This window comes from Alligator mississippiensis, chromosome 2 (assembly GCF_030867095.1).
Source record: "Alligator mississippiensis isolate rAllMis1 chromosome 2, rAllMis1, whole genome shotgun sequence".
Classification (NCBI taxonomy): Eukaryota; Metazoa; Chordata; order Crocodylia; family Alligatoridae; genus Alligator; species Alligator mississippiensis.
Genome location: NC_081825.1, coordinates 204,653,224 through 204,672,320, shown reverse-complemented (window position 1 = coordinate 204,672,320; position 19,097 = coordinate 204,653,224). Strand labels below are relative to the sequence as shown.

The window sequence follows — 19,097 nt, the reverse complement described above, 5'->3', positions numbered from 1 at the left end:
AGCAGTGAGAGAAGAACACATTCAAGGCAAACCTCCAATAATTAGATTCTATACCTGGAAAATTATAACAATTTTATATTTATTTTCCATATATACAATCTACTTATTTGGAGGGTTTTCATATAATTAGGATCATCTTATATTTGAGTAAATACAGTATATAACGTGGTTTGAATTTTTGGTGTTTGTTTAGTACATATTTGAGAGTTTCTTAAGATTCTTGATGTGATACCAGTATTTACCACCATCATGTCAGTTCATCATGTAAGGAATACATATGTTTGTAATTGCGTTTTTTCGCAGGTATCTGTTTGCTTAAATGTAGTAGATTTTTAAACTTGTCCTTTAATTTTGAGGTGCAGTGTTTCTTATAAGATATTATGTAACTATATTTTATAATTGTTTCTCTATATTTAAAAACACAAAACCAAAAAACTTGTACACTGAAGCTGACATCCTCTTGTTCTCTCAGGTAACTGAATCCTAACACAGCAACAACACAAGCCACTGTTATCATTGTGCCTATTTTGGAAGGACCACTTCTAAGGGTGAGAGGATAGTTCAGTCTCCATGCCCATTTGATCCTTGGTGCCTCTGTTAAGACTGTTAATAAGGGTGCCTTGTGGGGGTGGCTTTTGCAATGTGAATATCTGTCTATATTAGTAACTGAACAGACATTGCAGTCATCACTGCTTTCAGTTATTGCTGGCTTGGACTGGACTCAGGATTTACCCAGAGGAAAGACTCCTGATCACATTATCTGTCTTTCTCTGGACAAGTCTGTCCATTTTTAACTCTTGTGTGCTAGAATTTGTATATTTTGGTGGTTATACTGATTTAACAAAATATGCCCCCTCTAGTACATTTACACTGTTGGCTTATTTTTCCTTTATAGGTTTCCCTTGAGTTTTGGGTGTCTAGAAAGAGCTTGTAAAGACATTCAAAAAAGATCCACATAATCTTATGCATTATGAGTTTTACAGTTATTTAAAAAGGAAAAAAATAGGTTAGATTTTAGCTTTATGATGGTATCCCTTTAAGTGTTTGCCTCAGGTGCTAATTTTAAAAATATTTATGAAATAGAACTTGCAGAAATATTCAGTTTCTTAACTCTAGTCACATTCCTGTTGCAGCATGTTGTGGTCAGATTCTGATATGACATCAATCTAGATGTAATAGATACATAGTTAAGCAGTTTATTTTAGGATCTAACCCCCCCTCTAAGAATAGAGTGGCTCTTCTTTCAACAGGAAAGGAAAGATAACTTAAACCATGATACCAAAAAGGAAAAATGGAGGAAAGCAGGCAGGGCAGGAGATAAAAGAAATAAAGTATCAGAGGAGAAAAATGTAAAATAAACTGAAACTTTTGGGGGTGGAGATACATGAAGGGATGCCTGTTACATATGGATTCTGTAAGCAAACTACTCAGTGTAATAGCAAGCAGATTATGTGACAGACTTGAAAGTTAAAGTGTTAAATTCTAGCTTTACCAGAATAGGGTGTATATATTTTTCTTTCAAACAGCCTGTAGTTTTAATATGAAAAATATTTACTCTGTTTCATGGAATTTCTTTCTTTTGTCAAAGCATTGTCAAGGGACATAAAACAGCATGTTCTTTAGTTCTCAATTTAAAAATTGTTTTCAACAGTACTCACATGTTTAGGTTTTGATAATTACATGATTATTTCAGTGGGGAGGTAGTAGCAGTAACCAAGTTATCTGCCTAATTATGGTAATATACATAACTGCCAATATAATCACAGAAATGGAGAAAGAAAAGACCTGCCAGGTCATCCAGTTAATTCGCTTGCTACTGCATGAAGTGGGCCCAAGAACAGCATAGGTTTTAAGTTTGTGCTTAGTTTTTATTTAAGCAGATGCTTATGTTTCACTTAAATTTGCTGGACTTGAAAAACATACCCAAGTCAAGCTTGTTTGTATTTTGCCAGCTCATAAGTCCCCAACTAGATGATGTGCCAGATTATCCTTATAACTATGAAATAAGCATATGTAAATCTATCACTATACAATTTTAAGATGTTCTACTTCACAGAAAGACAAACGTATTTTATAAATTAAATGAAATATATACTCTGAAAGTTTCCTTGCCAAGTTGTCAATCTTTAGACCCTCCCTTTCCTCCTACTTATACTTCAGTTCATTTGCTTTCCTTCTAGTAGCTGACATAGCTGGTGATTGACTGGTTAAAACTTTATATAGGAAGAAATCCAAGTGCATTATGCTGAAATGGATCCCAGTATTCCGCTGCTTCAGAGAACAGGATGTTAGTTTTACATGGAGAGCTATGGCATCAATATTTTTACTGTTTTTTCCTAAAATACTTTCCTTTCATGAATTTTAAATACTTGACAAGTAAAAATCTCATCTACAACCCAACAGATATTTTTTAAAAAAATCTGTTAGCTTCTTTCTATGGATCCCATATCTTGTTTGATTTTTTTTTTCAGATTGTAAACTGTTTACAGCTGGTTCTGTTTTTAATTTTCATCACATACTACTTACTGTCAAAACCTGTTGGTATATACTGTTATGGCTTTAGTAAACGGTGAATGTGGGTTAATACAATTCTGCTATGTCAAATAGAAGTGTTGTATAATGAAAGCACAATCTTTTCCTTTCTAAAATTAGTGCTCTTTCTTCTAAGTTATTATGAAAAAACTTCTGCCAACATTTTTTTGAATACAAAGCTCAGTTTATAAAATGGGGTAATGCAATACGTAGTTCTAACTTCTAAATCTGTTGTTATATTAATACTATAATACAATTAAATTCACATCAAGAATAAAATAAAGGGCATAGGGTCTAAATCAAAGCCTATTGAGAGTATTTCAACTGATTTTAGTGATTGTTTTAATAAAGTCCATAATACTGAAACAGACTGAAATTGATATAATTTAAATGGGATTATACCAGTTTGAGTCACATTATGAAAGTGATTCAATGCTTCATTTGAAGTACATAGTGATATTGAATTACAGTCCCATTCTAGAACAGGATCCCACCAATTTTCCTTTTCCTTATATGCTGACTACCTATGCAAAATATGTATATGAAGTATGGCTGTGCAATGGATTTAGTTACATTTCCAGCACTGCTTAGCCCAGAGCCCCATACGAACTATGCCTCCAGCTTGCCAATCATACCAAAAACTGATAGTTTTGGTGCTGATGGGGGAAGCATACCCCTCCACTATTGCTCTTTTGTTGCTTTATCTGTGGCATCACCTCTGGATCTATCTGTATATGCCAACATATCTGTTTTGACACAATCAACAAATGCCCATTAGGGCAAAAGGAAGAAAAACAGAAGAACATCCTCTCACACATGAGTGACTGGTACCTCCTGAGTCTGGGGGGGCACCAGATCGCTGATGGGGGAGGGTCCCCTAGCAGCCGATTGCCGACAGGCGGGGGAGGGGGGCAGAGTCCTCCAGTGGCCGATCACTAAGCCAGTGGCAAAACTGGCAAAACTGGAAGTGCTTCTGGGGGCTGCATGGCTGATCTCAGGGGGTACACGTGCACCCACATGCACCCCCTGCGCATTGCCATTGCTCTCACAACATGCAAGTAAACAAACAAAGAAAACAAGGAATAATTTTCTTTTCCTTCGTACTTTCTTAACCTATGATGGATGCCTATAAAAACTTCCAAATGACACTTCCATTATTTCTCATAAATGCTCTTCCAAGTCTGGAACATCAGCACTGATGACTTGTCACTGGGTTGACATCTTATACTTTCTGTTTCTCTGTGCCTACCTATGGGGCTTCTGAGGTTTCTAGCTATCCTACAACTTGTTTTTCCAGTGCTTGACTGAAATTATTTATCTCATCTGCATCTGGAATCACTGTGGGTTACCTTTTGACTTGGTGTCCAGAGTGGAAGGGTTCCTCAAATCAGCTTCCAGATCCCAGTCCTTCCACTTTGCTTCATATCCAAACATTGGGAAAGGATCTTATTCAGGGCTCTCTTCATCTGCTTATGTGGCTTTATATGTAAAACTACATGAAAGCCCTGCAAAAGGCCAGCAAAACCACTTCTGACATTGACTATTTTTCTGTATAATAGTAAAAGACAAATGTGTATCAATTTAGTTTGTGCTTAGGTTATGTTCCTATTTCTCACCTGTCTCAATGCATTTCCTTCCTTAGACCTCAACCAAAATAATTTCTTCTCTGGTTTCTGGAGGAGGGGCGGGCAAAATACGGCTGTGGGACTAATCCAGTCCACCAGGCCATTCTGTCCAGCCCGTAGGGCCCCTGAAAAATTTAGAAAATAAATATTTATCTGCCCCTGTTTGCCTGTCAAAGATGACAGGAGCCAAGGGCAGTAGGACCCAGGGGAAGCCATGGCAATATCCTGCAACAGCAAGGCCTGCCTGGTCCTGCCCCCACAGCTGGAAGCCCCATCTAGCAGAGGCTTCTGGCCTAGGACAGTGGGGCTGTTTGTGCCTCCCTGCGCCGGAGTGGGATATTCAGGTAAGAGCGGGGGCAGGGGCACGGAGGACCGGGGGCAATCGCCCCAGTCCTCGAGGCTGGCCTGCTTCTGCTGAATCTGGCGGTCTGGCAATGCAGCTTGGAGCTATGTGGTGCAGAGAGGCTGGCGGGCAGGAGGAAGTGGAAGCAAATGGTTGGGCAGGAGCACAGGGTCCATGCCGGTGTCCTGGGGCCAGTGCTGGTGGAGCCCAGAGAAGGATGGTAGGAGCATGGGGATGGGCTGCGCCAGCAGGGAGAGAGGGGAGCTGGCTTGGCTTCATAGAGCCCCTGTTGGCTGGGACCCTGAGCTCCTGCCCACCCTGCTCTGGGCCCTGCTGGTGCTTGCCCTGGAACACCAGTGCGAGCCCCACGCTCCTGTCTGTCTGTCTCTGGCTCCTGCGTGCCCGCTCGCCCCCAGTGCCCCCTGCCCCTGCTCCGTGGTATAGACGGGGACCAGTGCATACAGCTCCAACCCTGTGTGCTCTGCGCTTACCCATCTGGGCTGAGCAGTGGCAGTGCAGGACATACTGCTGCTCAGCGTGGGGGGAAAGAGGCCACCTCCCCTCCCAATGCTGGCACTTTTTGGTGCAGCTGCTCAGAGCTCACACAGGGCTGTCCTGCATCACCACTGCATTACTGCTGTCTCTGGGTTGCCCCATGGGGCAGTGGTGGCAGTGCAGAGCAGACACAAGGCACCCTGCATGGGGTCTGAGCAGCTACACCAGGAAGTGCTGGAAGCAGGAAGTGGAGTGGCCACTTTCCCCCCATGCTGAGCAGCAGTTTGTCCCGCACTGCCACTGCTGAGCCTGGGCTCCACGCCAGCTTCGGGCTTGCCCATCAGTGCTGAGCAGCAGCGGCCAAAGCAGCTGGGCAGAAACTGCTGCTCGGCACGAGGAAAGCAGCCTCTTCCCCCCACCACCAGTGGGCAGTTTTTGCTGCGGCCACCTTGAGCCCGTGCTGTGCTAGGCTGCAGTGTGGCTCCTTCACAGCCAGCTGTGAGCTGTCCTGCGGCTCCTCCGCACTGTCACTGCTGCTGCGCTGGGCAGCCCAGAGGCAGTGGTGAAGGAGCTGCACTGCAGCCTAGTGTGGTGTAGGCTCTGAGTGGCCACAGCAAAAATTCCCCATGCCATACAGCAGTTCCTGCCCAGATGCTGCTGCCACTGCTCAGCCCCAACAGATGAGCCTGGAGCCGGTGTGGGGTGCACAGGGTTGTGGCTGTATGTGCTGGTCCCTTGCACTATTGTTGCATGTGGCCAGGGGGTACAGAGTGGGTGCACTGGGGCTGCATGCTGTTGGTGGTAGCGGGGAGGTGCCACAGGGTGCTTGGGCTCTGGGCTGTTGCGGGGTGGGTGTTTACTGGCTCAGGGGGGTGGCTGAGGGAGGGGCTCCCATGCACACCCCACATACCCGCAAATCCCACAGCTACACCCTCCCCCACACACAATCACACACCCCACAAATAGTGTACACATGCACACATCCACAGCTCCCCACAAACCCCTCACACCCACCCACCCACCCATACTCCTGACACCCCTGCACCCCCCACCCACTATACAAGAGCATTTTGAGCTATTATGCAATCACTTCTACACATACAGCATAAACTCACACAAATCGGGACAAAAATATTTTAAATTAAATTAAAATATATTATTATGGGTGTTTGATTTTTTAGTATATAATTTGTTTTTTTCCCCATTCTAAGATAGCAAACCCTTTTCCTCAAAGGAGTACTTCCTGTGGCAAAGGCCAGAGGTTAGGAGCAGGACTTCCGGCCCCAAGATGGCGACCAGGGGGCAGGGTATCTGTCAAAGGACAGGTCTACCCATGCAGCTCTGGACAGTTTGCCAAAACTCAGTAAGCGGCCGTCCGCCCAAAATAATTGCCTGCCTCTGCTCTAGAGGATTCTCTTTCTCCGTCTGGAAAAGACCAGTATGCAAATTGGATCACATAGGGGCATATGCCAGAGGTAAAAGCATCACCAAGTAGAACTGTTGTTGCTGGATTAGGAGATATGTAAAACTAGCCGCAAGAGAAGGTTGAGAGGCGACCTTGTGGCTGCCTATAAGTTCATCACGGGGGCACAGATGGGAATTGGTGAGGTTTTATTCACCAAGGCGCCCCTGGGGGTTACAAGAAATAATGGCCACAAGCTAGCAGAGAGCAGATTTAGACTGGACATTAGGAAGAACTTCTTCACAGTTCGAGTGGCCAAGGTCTGGAATGGGCTCCCAAGGGAGGTGGTGCTCTCCCCTACCCTGGGGGTCTTCAAGAGGAGGTTAGATAGGCATCTAGCTGGAGTCATCTAGACCCAGCACTCTTTCCTGCCTATGCAGGCGGTCGGACTCGATGCATCTATTGAGGTCCCTTCCGACCCTAACATCTATGAATCTAGCCAATTGCCTGTCAAAAATCATGGGTAGGGACAGAGGCCTGCGTCCGGTTCCATCCCTCAACACTCCCCCTTTCTCTTTGGGGCTGGGCCCGCCCCTCCTTCCATCTCCCCACCACTGTTTCAGGGCTGGGCCCACTCCCTCCCCCAACCTTCCCTCTGCTGTTTCTGGGCTGGGCTGGGCCTGGCATGCCCCCCGCCCATATCCTCTGTTTTGGGGCCAGACCAGGTGTGGTCCCCCCGCGCCCTCTGTGACACTGTTTTGGGGCCAGTGCCAGTCCCGCCCTCCTTCCCCACTGCTGCTTCATGGCCAGGTCAGGCCTCTTGCTCCCCTCTACCCTCCCTACCACCGTTTCGGGGCTGGGCCCTCTCCTCCCATCCCCCCACCCTGCCCGCATCAGCCCAGGTCTGCTGCTCCCCACTGCCTGCTGCCGTGGCGGGCCGGCTTCTCTCCCACTTCAGGCCTGCTCCTCTCCTTTCCCCCACTGCCATTGTGTCCGACCGGGCCCACTACTCTCCCCTCCCTTCCTCTGCCCCGCGTCAGGTGGGAGCAGCGCAGGAGAGAGATAGGGGGTGAGGCCAGTGCTGCTGGTCTTGATGCCCCCCCTCCCCAGCATCCCGACCCACTCCCCGCCCCCGGCTGGTGTCACCTCCAAGGAGCAAGGTGGGCAGGTGTTTGAGTTCCATTATGTCAGGGACTGGAAATCTATAGTATGCAGAGCTGTGACTGGTGGCATTCGGCACTGAGAAGTTTTGCCTGTACCATGCCACAGTTGGCCACTTGGACAGAGGCCCTCACACCAGAGCTCCATTCTGTGCCACAGGGAGGTGGCATAAGCTCTGGCAAAGGGAGGGGAGCTGGGCAGAAGGGAAAAGTGGAGGTCCACCCTGACCCAAGTTGGGTCTTTCCCAGCCCCCTGCTGGAACAAGTTGCTAACCCTTCCCTTAATTGTAAACTAAGATGGTGGTATTGCTCTGCTGTCACATCTGTTCTGTAAACCCTTTTCCATAGACAAGGTAATTTCACTTGATACTGGGGCGCACAACTGAGTTCAAAGAAATGACTATCAAAGAACAGTTACTAGCAATAATATCTCTTAATGTCAAATATTGAAGATATACCATCCAAAACTTAGAATAAGGTAACCATATTCAAATATAAGAAGTCATCTTCGTTTATCATTAACATGAGTTGCAGGTTGGGGAATATAACTATATTTTTGTCTGTACGTACCATATCCTTCATTAATTTGCCATGTCAGTATCTGCTTGTTTAGGTTCCTTTTTCATTGCCTGTTGTGGTGCTTTTCAAAACTGCTTAGCATAGTGAACATATACATTTTAAGTTTCAGCCTTGCCTAAAATAAATGAATGAACAAGGGCTGAAGCACAGATGTGTTGTATTATCAGTAAATCTGCCTGTCTTCACCAGGTATGGTGAATAATTAGGAAAGAAGCTCTAAGAAGATCTTGAAATCACTTCTTCAACATGTCTTCTCATTCTCCATTCATTTTTTCTTGTGGCGAGATGCAGGCAAGCAAAATAATGAGAACATTTCTGGTCCTCAGTAGTTATCTTTAAAGAGTAGGAGGATAACCATGAATTTAAAACTTCTACTAACTGTTTAAATAGGAATTTATTTGAGGTGGTATGTGAAGGAGTTTGGGGATTAGCTTCTGAGACTATAATCAGGATAATTAATCTGCCTTCAAAAGACTTCCTTAGACAAACCAGACATTGCAGTATTCTGTTCATCTGTTTTGATTTCCAAATCAGTTTTTGTTTTTCCTTTGGTTATGTAATTCAATAAATTACATGAGTTTTGTGCAGTTACTGCTGTTTGTAATGAGTCAAAGGGTCATTAATGCTGTATATTTTGTTATATTGGATTTATTTTTTTTCAGGTGAGATCTGAATCGAGGTTCAAAACTGACACAGTAACATTCTGACGTCATCTTGTTATGTTGTAAATGAGTTGGCTAATACATCTGTTTTAACCTGTAAGCATGATCTAATGTAAGGAAAAAAATCACTTTGACCTAGAATTAAGTTTTCCTCAGATAATGATGCCCTTTAATGCTGCTGTGTTGTCTGAATTAGTGCACAATTCATGCACAAATGTTTTCATAAGATATGATGCCTCCTCTGCGCCTGTTTTCCCTTCCCTACTTATACTCATCCCCCTACCAAGTTTCTGCAGAGGAAGGAATGAAAGCACGGCCTTCTGTTCCGAGGCCTCGAGCAAAGTATTTGTAGCCCTAAAATGGAGAGTGGTGTTTTGGATTTCTTTCTGTAACCATCCACAAGTTTAAGAAGCCATGCCCACTTTATTTATTTTCCTACAAGTCTGAGCCTTTTATTATTCTTTCAGTGTACAATCTTCTACTTTTGTATTAGTGTATTTTTACTGAGAATTCATGCACTCTGTATCTGGCATAACTTCCGAAAGTTTAGTGAAGTGGTGCGATTATGCAAATGGTGATCTGTAATCCTACCTTTTAAAGAAAGCTAGGATATGAATAGTTAACTGTTAATAGTTTTTTCTACTACGTTTAATTGTCTGTCTTTTCCTACTGTAGTTATATTTCAAGGAGAAAATATACCAGGACTATATGCAGTCTGGGTATTAATACCCATAAACCCTTAGAAGCAAAAGATGGCTAAATTGTGAGATTTTCTGAAGGAATAGTATTTACTTAGCTGCAGAAAGAGCAAGCATATGTAAATGAATTTTAAAAAGGATTGTATTTTTCTCCTTTGTATCAATGAAATGGCAATAAGAAAAGAAAGATTGAAGAGATTTGCTATTTGTAATTTCGGTCAAATAGTAGTGCTTTGGAACTTAAATTTTATCTTTGTGTAACCATGTTCACTTTAATAGGATATACGGGGTAAGAGAAAATGCATACTGAATCAGAAGAATTGTCCACATATTTTGGTATCTGTTATCCAGCAATATTCAGTGCTAAATGTTTCAGAGCATCTATAAATCCTGCATAATGGAAAAATATTTTATAATATATTTATAAGGCCCCATCTACATGTTACACTTAAGGCGTGATTAACCAGTTACTCACCTTAAGTGGTCACTTGGCCACATGTTAAGTCAATTAATGGGGCGATAAAAAGATGAATAAACTATAAAGTTATTTGACAGAGCATATGTATAACTTGGTAGCTGCTGCTTATCACACCATTAATCAAGCGTATGGCCAGGGGCCCATGTGGCTGGGGACCTTGTCAGCTGATTGGAGCTCCCAGTCTGGGGGCAGGGAAAAGTCCTATATGCACCCCCAAGCCTGGAAGCTCCTAGCTGACGCTGGCTCCCAGCTCCTGCGCCTGGTAGCTCCATCAGCTGACGGGGCTTCTAGTTTTGGGGGCACCCAGTGCACCTCCATAGCTGGGACATAGCAACTGACCCAGGGTTCCAGCCATAGGGGCACCGTGGTTTCCCCATGGAAGGAAGATGACAGCTGGGATTGGCTTCCCCCTGCACTGGCAATAAGGTGTGATGGGATCTAATGTGCAATCCCACAATTGCCCCTCCTGGCATGCATATGTGCCATGGCAGGAGGCATGATTGTGTGGCTTGCACACTAGATCCCATCATGCCTTTACCTGCACGTGAAGAAGGGCCCTTAGGAAAACTTTTTTTCTCACTTAAAGCAACTAATGGTTACTTACCTAATACATTTATTCATTGCCTTAATTGTTTCCTTTTTTAATCCTATAAAAATTAATTTTCAGAGTCTTACTAACTTATTTGCCTCATAATAGCTTGTAGCAGCATTGAATATCAGAGGTTAATAATAGAGCTGTGCAAAATTTCGCTGGCTGTTTCATTTTGATGCTGTTTCGACTCATTTCAAGCTCAAAACAGCAAAATTGAAACAAAACGAAAGGCTTTGAAACAGCTTCAGAAAGAAACATTTTGAAAGTTTTGAAACATTTCGAGTTTCAAAGCTGGGCTTATTTGCAGCTAAAGAGAAACTAAGGAGAGGGAGGAGGAAGAGTGGGGGAAGGACTGCTCTGATATTGATATGTGTAGCTGGCCAGTGACTGTGATCCTTCCCTGAGGTCCCTTCCAATCCCAGTGCTCTGGGGCAGGATCAGAAAAACAGTATAAAAAGTATTGTTTGAACTGAGCTTTCTCTGTGCCTTCACAGTTACAAGTGACACAAGTTTTGCTCTGAACAGTTTGAGGTGCAGTTTCCCAGAACCCCCTGCACTTATCTCCTTGAAACTTGGCAGGCTTCATGGCCTCACATCCCTGCAAGTTTTATCTGAATCAGGCTAGAAATTACAAAGTTATAGGCAGTTTCTTGCGTCCCCATTACAGACTATGGGTGAAACGGCGAAGCAGCGTTGAAACAGCGAAACAGTTTCGACTAAACGACACAGAACAGTTCTTTCGAAACGAAACTTTAAACAGAACACTGTCCCATCAAAACAAAACGGTGCTGTTTTGCACAGCCCTAGTTAATAATGCTTGGGTTAGAAGAGTACTCTCTCCTCCTAGTTTACATCTTTGCAGACTCTTTAGTGCTTTTCAGAATCATAGATCCACCCATGATCAGTCATTATCAGCAGCAGGGTTTTGTCTTTTGCTTAAACAGGAAAGGGAGGGTGAATTAGCTGAAGATTGGGCTTTGTCCCCACTCTGTACAGTTATAACTCTGAAAAAAAAATATTTTTTCCATTCTGCCTTCTCAGAAAAAATGTTCATGTCTTATTTGGAGGTGAGGGAGAGTGTGATTTGTGAGAAAATACAGTATACTGTTTTTGATTGCTGGTGATGCAAATTGGTAGCGGTCAGTGATGGGAGTGAGCGATGGAAATTACATTAAGCCCCTAGGTGCAGTGTTAAACTGATTTGAATTTGATGCCCTTGGTTTAGAGAGTTTGGGGTACCCCCGTGTAAAGGTGCACCAATACATCAGTGTGATATCAGATTGGCACCAATATAAAGAACATTTTCTGGATTGGAAATCGGCCCGATGCAGCCGATAATTTGTCCGATAAATGCCCGTGCGCATGCGTAGCCACAGTACAGCATGTAGGCAGTGAGGAGCACAGCCTGGCAGTGTGGAGAGCTGCATGCAGCTGGTAAGTCTGGTGTAGTGGAAGGGGAGGGGGCATAAGGGGGCAGATCAAGGCCCCCGTGGTGAGGGAGGTTGTGGGGCTAGGGCAGGGGCTGCCCAGCTGAGGCCTGGGTGGGCATGGGATGGAGGCGCAGCTCATCGGAGGGTGAGGGGCAGCTTGTCCAGTGTTCGTCTGGTGGCTTGTCTGGGAGGGCACGGTGGGGTAGGGAGATACATGCCCCCGGATCTCTGCAAGGCGGGGCAGGCTGGGGCTGGGCTCTTCCTGGCAGGGCAGATCTGGGGCTATACCCCGCCGCCACTGTCCTCCCAGACGAGTGGTGGGAGCAGCGGCAGGAACTGCCAGACGAGCACTGGACGAGTCGTGTGCAGTGGTGGGAGGTGCCCCCTTCCCTTCCTGAGCCATGCCTCCATCCTGCACTAGCCCTGGCCTCAGCCCACAGTTGCCCCCATGCCCCTTCCCTCTTCTCTCCCCTTCTACCACACCAGACTTACCAGGAGCACGCAGCTGTCCAAGCTGCCAGGCTGTGCTCATTGCCACCTATGTGCTGTGCTGCGGCTGTGCATATGCACAGGCATTTATTGGACAAATTATCGGCCACATCGGGTCGATTTCCAGTACGACCAATTTTGTTTATATCAGTGCTGATCCAATATTTGACCAATGTATTGGTTCACTTCTAGTGCTTGCAGAAGATGTGCTGCGGCTGACACTATATGCTGTTGGTCACGTTATTAGCTTTGTGCTGCATTTCATTTGTTGTTTACTACCAATTTTCCTTGGCTTCTGTGAGTTCTTGATACTGCAAAGAAACTTGCACAGTTCACAAAAAAAAAGCCTCACAACAGTGGGATATTGGTGAGTTAAGAGGGAATTTAAAGAGCAAATAAGCAGCAATAGAAAATCAGATAAGCAAATGATTATTTTGTAATTAGAGGTGAGAAGCATTTTTAGCATGTCAGTGATGATTTTGCAATCAAGTAATTAAAGGAACAGCGAAGGAAGATAGGGTTGCTGTAAAGAAATTAAATAGCTTCTCTGCATCAGTCTGCTTTTAGAAAACAATTGGGAGGCATCTGTCAAAAGCTAGGCTTTGCAGATCGAAGATGAGGATACCAGAGAGAAAATGTGCAAAAGGGAAATGTTAATATTCTTGATTGTATTTTAAATTGCAGAAAGTCGCATGGATTGGCTGATAATCCTACAAATTTGTAATGAGGCTAAAAATGAAGTGGAATAAAGTAGCTGGGCTGCCAATCAAATATGTAATGTGAAAACCCCTTACTGGGATAAAAGATGGTTAGTGCTTTACTTGTTCATCTCTTCTCAGAAGTCCAGGGCCTGCGGGTTGTAGCTTTTGAGTGAGGGGCCTGGATCTGTGTCCTGGTGACCTAAGAGGGCAGGGGGAACTCCTGATTTCCCATGATAAAAAATCCAAAATCAAATAGCAAAATCTATAGGTATTTAGAATTTATTTTATTATAGTGATGGAGGCACTGGTAGGCTTCTAAATTGCTTTAAAATTGTAAATATATCAAGAAAACATTGTGTTCAACTGATACCTGTATATAGAGAAGCCTTTCATTGTGGTCTAAGATTCCCCTGCGTGCCCTCCGCCCCGGGCAAATGTCTGTTCTGTTCGCTACCAATCTAGACTATGCTGCTTACAGAAAACTGCGTAACTTTGATTCCTCCTCTGGCTTTTTAAATGTCTGTACCTAACCTAAAGGGATTACAAGGCTGTCACTAAACCTGTCTGGAGCGTGTGCCTTTGTCACACTCCAGCTGTGAGGATGTGCATGTGTGATTGCCTATTGCACTTTATTTTTTTTGTTGTTCTACAAACTTTGTTGCTTGACAAAAATAATGTCTCCCAGGGGCCTGTTTTAGGGCCAATAGTGATTATTTGTGAGCTCTTCTCTCACAAATTTTCTTTGTTACCTCCTTTTTAAATTACTGTTTATCCTTACTTTTCAACTTACTGTTCTTTCTCTCTAGGAAGTTAGAAATTTGCAGAGTTCATTCAGTCATACAGATAGTATTGTGGGTTTTCTTCATTTTGAGGATTTTCTTTTCCTCTCCAAGGAGAAAGTATCCTGCTGTCCCTTTCCTCAATTTTGTTTCTAACTGCATTCTGCACCTGCAAAAAGTGAACAAGAACATCAATATTACATTGTAATATAATATATACATTCAGAGTGTAATACTGATGTTTAATATATTCATATAAATGAATGTCCATGTAATATTAATTTATATTACGTTGTGAAAAAATATATAGATGTTCTTGTTCATTTTTTGCAGGTGCAAAAAGCAGTAACAAAATAGACGTGTGTGTATTTCCTATTGTGTGTGTATGTGTACATGAAGTTGTAAATACCATTTAGGGATATTGGTTGTAGCCTTGTGGGTCTAAAGGCATAAGCAGACAGAACTCTTGTGGTAGTGGTAATATCTTTTAGATGAACTAGTCAGTTGCAAAAAAAAAAATCTTTCCTCGCAAGCTTTCGGGCCCAAGTGCCCTTTGCCAGGCAAAGGAGAATTCAAAGGTTGTAAAATTTCTTCCAGGGAAAAATGAAACTTCATATTGCACAGTAGAACTAAAAGATGGTATGGTTTTCTTGGGTAGGAAAATTCATTGGTAAAATAGCTGCTCTGCAAGTATACAGATTAGGCTCAAACAAAGGCTGGAGCAGGTGTCGGATGGCGTGCAGGTTGCTGAACGTTGCTTCTTTTTTGTTAAGTTGTTTATGTTGCAAAGGAGAACTAGAAGATGGTATGGTTCTCCTGGTTAGTAAAGTTAGTATGTTTAAAAAAAAAAAAAAAAAAAAAAAAAAAAACGGCTCTGTGAGTATGCAAATTAGGCTCAAGCAAAGGCTGGAGCTCGTTGTTTACCTCAAGGTGTCCAATGGCAGGCAGGATGCTGAATTTTACTTCTTCTTAAGTTGTGAAGTTTTCATTTCAAAATGGATAATTATGTTATCTTCCATGTTTTGGGGATATTGGTTGTAGCTGTGTTGGTCTAAAGGCACAGGCAGACAAAACTATGCCTGCCTAACTATGCAAAAAACCCCCCAACAAAACACGCTCATGAACCATACCATCTTTTAGTTCTCCTGTGCAACATGAAGATGTGCATCTCCAACCAGTGTATCTCCAGGTCTTGTCTTACAAATCTCATTTCCTTCTACGACCAGGTATCTCGCCACCTGGATAAGAGAGGAGGTCGACATTGTATACCTAGACTTCCAGAAGGCCTTTGATCTGGGTATCCCTTGATGTTCTCACAGGAAAATTGGAGGATTGCGGGCTTAACTGCTCGACAGTTAGGTGGGTAGGAAGTTGTCTGCGGGGGATCCAGAGAGTTCTAATGAACGGATCTGCGTTGTTCTGGCGAGATGTGGCCAGTGGTGTCCTGCAGTGGTCTGTACTTGATCTAGTGCTTTTCAACACCTTTATCAATGATTTGGATGTGGGGGTAAAGAGCTCACTGGCCAAGTTCACGGACGACACCAAGTAATGGGGGAACGTGGTCACGCTTGAAAATAGGCTACAGATACAGGTGGACCTAGACAGGCTGGCAAGTTGAGAAGTTGAAGTTCAGCATTGAGAAGTATAAAGTGCTCCATCTGGGGACAAAGAATTCCCAACATACTTACAGGCTTGGTGGCACCAAACTGACTAGCACCATGACAGAAAGGGACCTGGGGTAATAATAGACCATAGTATGAAGTGAACATGAACCGTCAGTGCAATGATGTAGCCAGCAAGGCAAACAATACTCTGGCATGCGTGAAATGATGCATCTTGAGCAAAACCAAGGAAGTGATTCTTCCACTTCACTCAGCATTGTTGAGACCACAGCTGGAGTATTGTGTCCAGTTCTGGGAACTGCTCTTCAACAAGGACATGGAAAAACTAGAGAGAGTCCAGAGAAGGAACCACCTGTATGATCAGAGACTTGCAAGGCAAGCCATACAAAGAAACGCTGAGGGACTTGGGTCTCTTCAGCCTAAAAAAGAGAAGGCTGAGGGGACTTGGTAGCAACTTATATCAGGGAATAATACATCAAGGGCTCAGTGAACAACTGTTCACCAGGGCACCCTTGGGGAAAACCAGTAGTAATGGCCACAAACTCGTAGAAGACTGTTTCAGGCTTAACACTAGGAAAAACTTCGCAGTTAGGGTGTCTAGACTCTGGAATAAACTCCCTCCAGAGGTGGTGTAATCACCTACCCTGGAAAATCTTCAAGAGGTGATTGGATGGTCACCTTGCTGGGGTCACCTGACCCCAGTTGTCTTTCCTGCCTAGTGCAGGGGGGCTAGACCTGATGATTTTGCAAGATCCCTTTCAGCCCCCTTACAGTCTATGAACAACTTAACAAAAAAGAAACAAAATTCAGCGGCCTGTCTGCCATTGGACACCTTGAAGTAAACAACTGGCTCCAGCCTTTGTTTGAGCCTAATTTGCATACTCACAGAAAAACTGTTTTACAAATGAAATTTACCACCCAGGAGAACCAGCCCCCCTGCCCCTCTCCCCCACTCCACACACTGGGGGGAAATGGGATGGGACTGGCCATCAATATTTACAGATGGGTCCTGGTATAAAAAAGGTTGAGAGCCACTGCTTTAGACCATGGTAGAACAGGGCTTTGAAGCCAGTGCTTCACATTAATGCTGAATTTGTTAGCCACTGCTAACCACCCTGCTTGTAATTAGTTAGACTCTAAAGTATTGCCTTGCCCTGCCTTATGCCTGACTTCAGAGTAAATATGACTAGCTACCTCTCGCTCTTTGCATTGGGTAGATAAAGAGTGAGGAGACACCCTTGGGACCAAGTCTGGAGTGTGACTGCAAAGTGGTTTTGCTACCTTACAAAGGCCTGAGTGGAAGGATTTGTTACCTGATTCCTGTTCAGAAGTTTTACTTTGTGTGAGCTTTTTATGCACCAGGGTGGGTGGAGCAATATGGAAGTTTCCTTTAAGTTTTAATTTGGGAACATTTGAGTGGATTTTGTGATGCAAGCAAAAGGCAACTTCTGAAATCCATTTTTACCTTCTCTAAAGTGTCTGAAGTCTTGCTGTACGAAGAGTTTTGTAATATAATTTGTTATTTAAAAAACAGACTGGTTCTGATGAAGGCTGCCTGCACACATTTAAATAATCTGGAAGAATTTGCCCAGGTTTGCTCTTCTGGTAGAGAAACTTACCCAGAGCCATGTGTATGGACATGCAAATGCAAAGACCCTGTAGATTGGAGAGCCTGCAGTGTTGACACTGTGCAGCCAGGGGGGACCTTGTGCACATCTCAGCATGGTTTGCAGACTCCTTTAGTGTGACTGGTGACAGATGGCAGCAGTGCATAGGGCAGCCCTTATTTGCTGCCTCTTAATGCCCATGGTCAACCTGTTTCCTGGCAGCACAATGTGGGAATTGTGAAGGGAGCATGCTCTATTACCTGCTGGAGCAGTAGAGTCCAGGGAGCAACACAGTCTCCCTGGGTTGTGCAGAGGGGGATGCTGGAGGACTATGTTTTCTTGAGAGAAATGCACAGCATGTACAGACATTTGCTCCTAACAGAAACTCTCCTGGGAATAATTTAACTCTGGTTGTTACCCAGGTTATTTTTCTCTTGGAGGGGCCCATTCTTACTCTACAGATTTTCAGGCTTTTTCTTTTATACACATTGTTTCTCCTGAGAGAATAGCAACTCTCCCAGGAGAAAAAGAATGTCTGTACGAGGCCATAATTTAAACTAATTCTAGCCTCTTTCCTATATTAGTATAACATATACATAACTATATTTTTTCACTTTCATTTGTAGATGAATGAACTGACTTTTTAGGGTGATTTATTTTTTTAAAAGTGTATCAGGATAAATATAAAATATGAAGTCTTATTCCATGAGAATGGAAATGTTACAACCCCTTAATTTTAACACCTAGATTGCAACAATTTGCCTATTTTCTTTGGTTATAGCAGTAGTCCACATACATGTACCTTTTCTTAAGTAATAGATAAGGCTTGATTTACCTAAGACGCATATATTAGACCTATTACATTGATTTAAAATGTAATCAAGATAAACTGGTGTAAATCAGACTGGGTTGCAAGTGCCACATTAAGAATTTGCAACTGTTTAACTAAATTAAGTTTGAAATAATTAATATGGGTACATCAATGCATATTGGTAGTAAAGAAGAGTTGAATTTATATTGCCAAATGGAATAATGTTACATAGAACATGTTTATCAAGCTTAGGTAGTAGAGTATAAGCTTAGGAAGTTTGAGGAGGGCAAATCATTTTGTGGGGATAGGAGGAAGAATAGAAATCTTAGGTTATTAAATATGGCAGGATTAGTTATTTCTTAGTAGATCCTATATCTGTTTTCACATTTAATTATGTTTTCACAACAAGACTCGAAATAAATTGAGACCGTAAAACATGGGGCAGAAAGACTTAATAACTTAAGCACAACATGCTGACATCAAAGGAGAAAATCTCTCAATGCTACTGTAAAATCCTAAATTGAACGATTTTGAGGAGGGAAAGCCCTCTAAAGTAAATAGTCCTTTTTGTCTGCTTGAATTTCACATTTCTTTTTTTTTTTTTTTTGAAGGAGAAAAATTCAACAACTGTATTTAATTTTCAGAGCACCAGAGATTATACTGGGGTTGCCGTTTTGTGAAGCCATAGACATGTGGTCACTGGGGTGTGTGATTGCAGAGCTGTTCCTTGGATGGCCACTGTACCCAGGAGCACTGGAATATGACCAGGTAATCAAATAGTTTAATCAATTACCTTGTATTGGGAAAAACTGCATCTTTTTTTTTGACGGTGTGACAATCAGAAAGCCTGCCCTAGGAGCCAAAATGCCAATAATTCTGTCCACATTTAATAGTATTTATTTTAGATTCTGTAGAACACATTTTAATATCATTGAAAGATTACATATCGATTATCCTAGAAACATAAATCCTTTTATCTGCTGAAGGGGTATAGCATGGTCATCACTAGTATAAACTTACACAAATTACCTACACAGTGTGTTCAACTATCACTTGAAGGAGCTACCTGTAGAATTAATCCTTGGGTTCTTG

At 43.2% G+C, this 19,097-nt stretch overlaps 1 protein-coding gene across 5 annotated transcripts in view; it reads left to right on the top strand.

The window, feature by feature from the left end:
- The window catches only part of HIPK3 (homeodomain interacting protein kinase 3), a 123,318-nt gene that overhangs the window by 68,428 nt on the left and 35,793 nt on the right, over positions 1-19,097 (top strand). For all 5 annotated transcript variants that reach the window (XM_006259490.4, XM_059722708.1, XM_059722707.1 and 2 more), the window contains exon 3: positions 18,650-18,773. In XM_006259490.4, the coding sequence (XP_006259552.2) occupies positions 18,650-18,773 (124 nt within the window). The remainder of the gene's footprint in view (positions 1-18,649; positions 18,774-19,097) is intronic.